This window comes from Hyalella azteca, unplaced genomic scaffold (genome assembly GCF_000764305.2).
Source record: "Hyalella azteca isolate HAZT.00-mixed unplaced genomic scaffold, Hazt_2.0.2 contig11045, whole genome shotgun sequence".
Classification (NCBI taxonomy): Eukaryota; Metazoa; Arthropoda; class Malacostraca; order Amphipoda; family Hyalellidae; genus Hyalella; species Hyalella azteca.
This window is the reverse complement of record NW_025941057.1, coordinates 78,096-79,300: the sequence shown is the minus strand read 5'-3', so window position 1 is coordinate 79,300 and position 1,205 is coordinate 78,096. Positions and strand designations below refer to the sequence as shown.

The 1,205-nt window shown below is 33.1% G+C and overlaps 1 protein-coding gene across 1 annotated transcript in view; it reads left to right on the top strand.

Moving 5' to 3' along the window:
* LOC108679877 overlaps positions 1-1,156 on the top strand; it is a gene marked incomplete at its 3' end in the record, with an annotated part of 20,120 nt that extends 18,964 nt beyond the window's left edge. The window contains exons 7-9 of the mRNA XM_018168616.2: positions 763-824; positions 952-958; positions 1,057-1,156. Of these exons, the coding sequence (XP_018024105.2) occupies positions 763-824; positions 952-958; positions 1,057-1,156 (169 nt within the window). The remainder of the gene's footprint in view (positions 1-762; positions 825-951; positions 959-1,056) is intronic.
* Between the last annotated feature and the right edge of the window lie 49 nt (positions 1,157-1,205).

Here is a 1,205-nt window from a genome sequence, read left to right as displayed (position 1 = left end):
ACCCCCCCAGACCCCCGCCCAGGTAATTTTAAAATAGGAATAAAATATTTCTAATTTTTACTTTTACCTTACATTAAGTATTAATTATTTCTGCTTTTGTAATAAAATATTTGTCAAAATAAAATATTTAAAAAATGAAAAAAACATAAAATTAAATATTAAATAAAATAGGTTTTAGTATTTTAATTTTACTTTTATTAAGTATTGGTTATTTTTGCTCATAGAATAAGATATTTATTATTTTTAACTTTTACTTTACATTAAGTGTTAATTTTCATACTCGTTTAGCTGTTGATATGCCAATAAGTTGCCATGTTTATAACAAGCTATATCTCATTACGTACATGTTAAGTTGTCGTTATCTCATTATGTCAATATAATTTATTCTTCCCTTTATGTGCTTTCTTTCTCATTAAAGTTGTTATCTTCATATTAAGTTGTGTTCACATCAACTTATTGCAATCTTCTCGAGGTATTAGGTGCTCATTAGGTTGTTGTGTTCTCATTTAGTTACCGTGTTCCCTCATTACGTTACTGTGTTCCCTCATTAAGTTACTGTGTTCCCTCATTAAGTTACTGTGTTCCCTCATTAAGTTACTGTGTTCCCTCATTAAGTTACTGTGTTTCCTCATTAAGTTACCGTGTTCCCTCATTACGTTACTGTGTTTCCTCATTAAGTTACCGTGTTCCCTCATTAAGTTACTGTGTTCCCTCATTAAGTTACTGTGTTCCCTCATTAAGTTACTGTGTTTCCTCATTAAGTTACCGTGTTCCCTCATTAAGTTACTGTGTTCCCTCATTAAGTTACTGTGTTCCCTCATTACGTTACTGTGTTTCCTCATTAAGTTACCGTGTTCCCTCATTAAGTTACTGTGTTCCCTCATTAAGTTACTGTGTTCCCTCATTACGTTACTGTGTTTCCTCATTAAGTTACCGTGTTCCCTCATTAAGTTACTGTGTTCCCTCATTAAGTTACTGTGTTCCCTCATTACGTTACTGTGTTTCCTCATTAAGTTACCGTGTTCCCTCATTAAGTTACTGTGTTCCCTCATTAAGTTACTGTGTTCCCTCATTACGTTACTGTGTTTCCTCATTAAGTTACCGTGTTCCCTCATTAAGTTACTGTGTTCCCTCATTAAGTTACTGTGTTCCCTCATTACGTTACTGTGTTTCCTCATTAAGTTACCGTGTTCCCTCATTAAGTT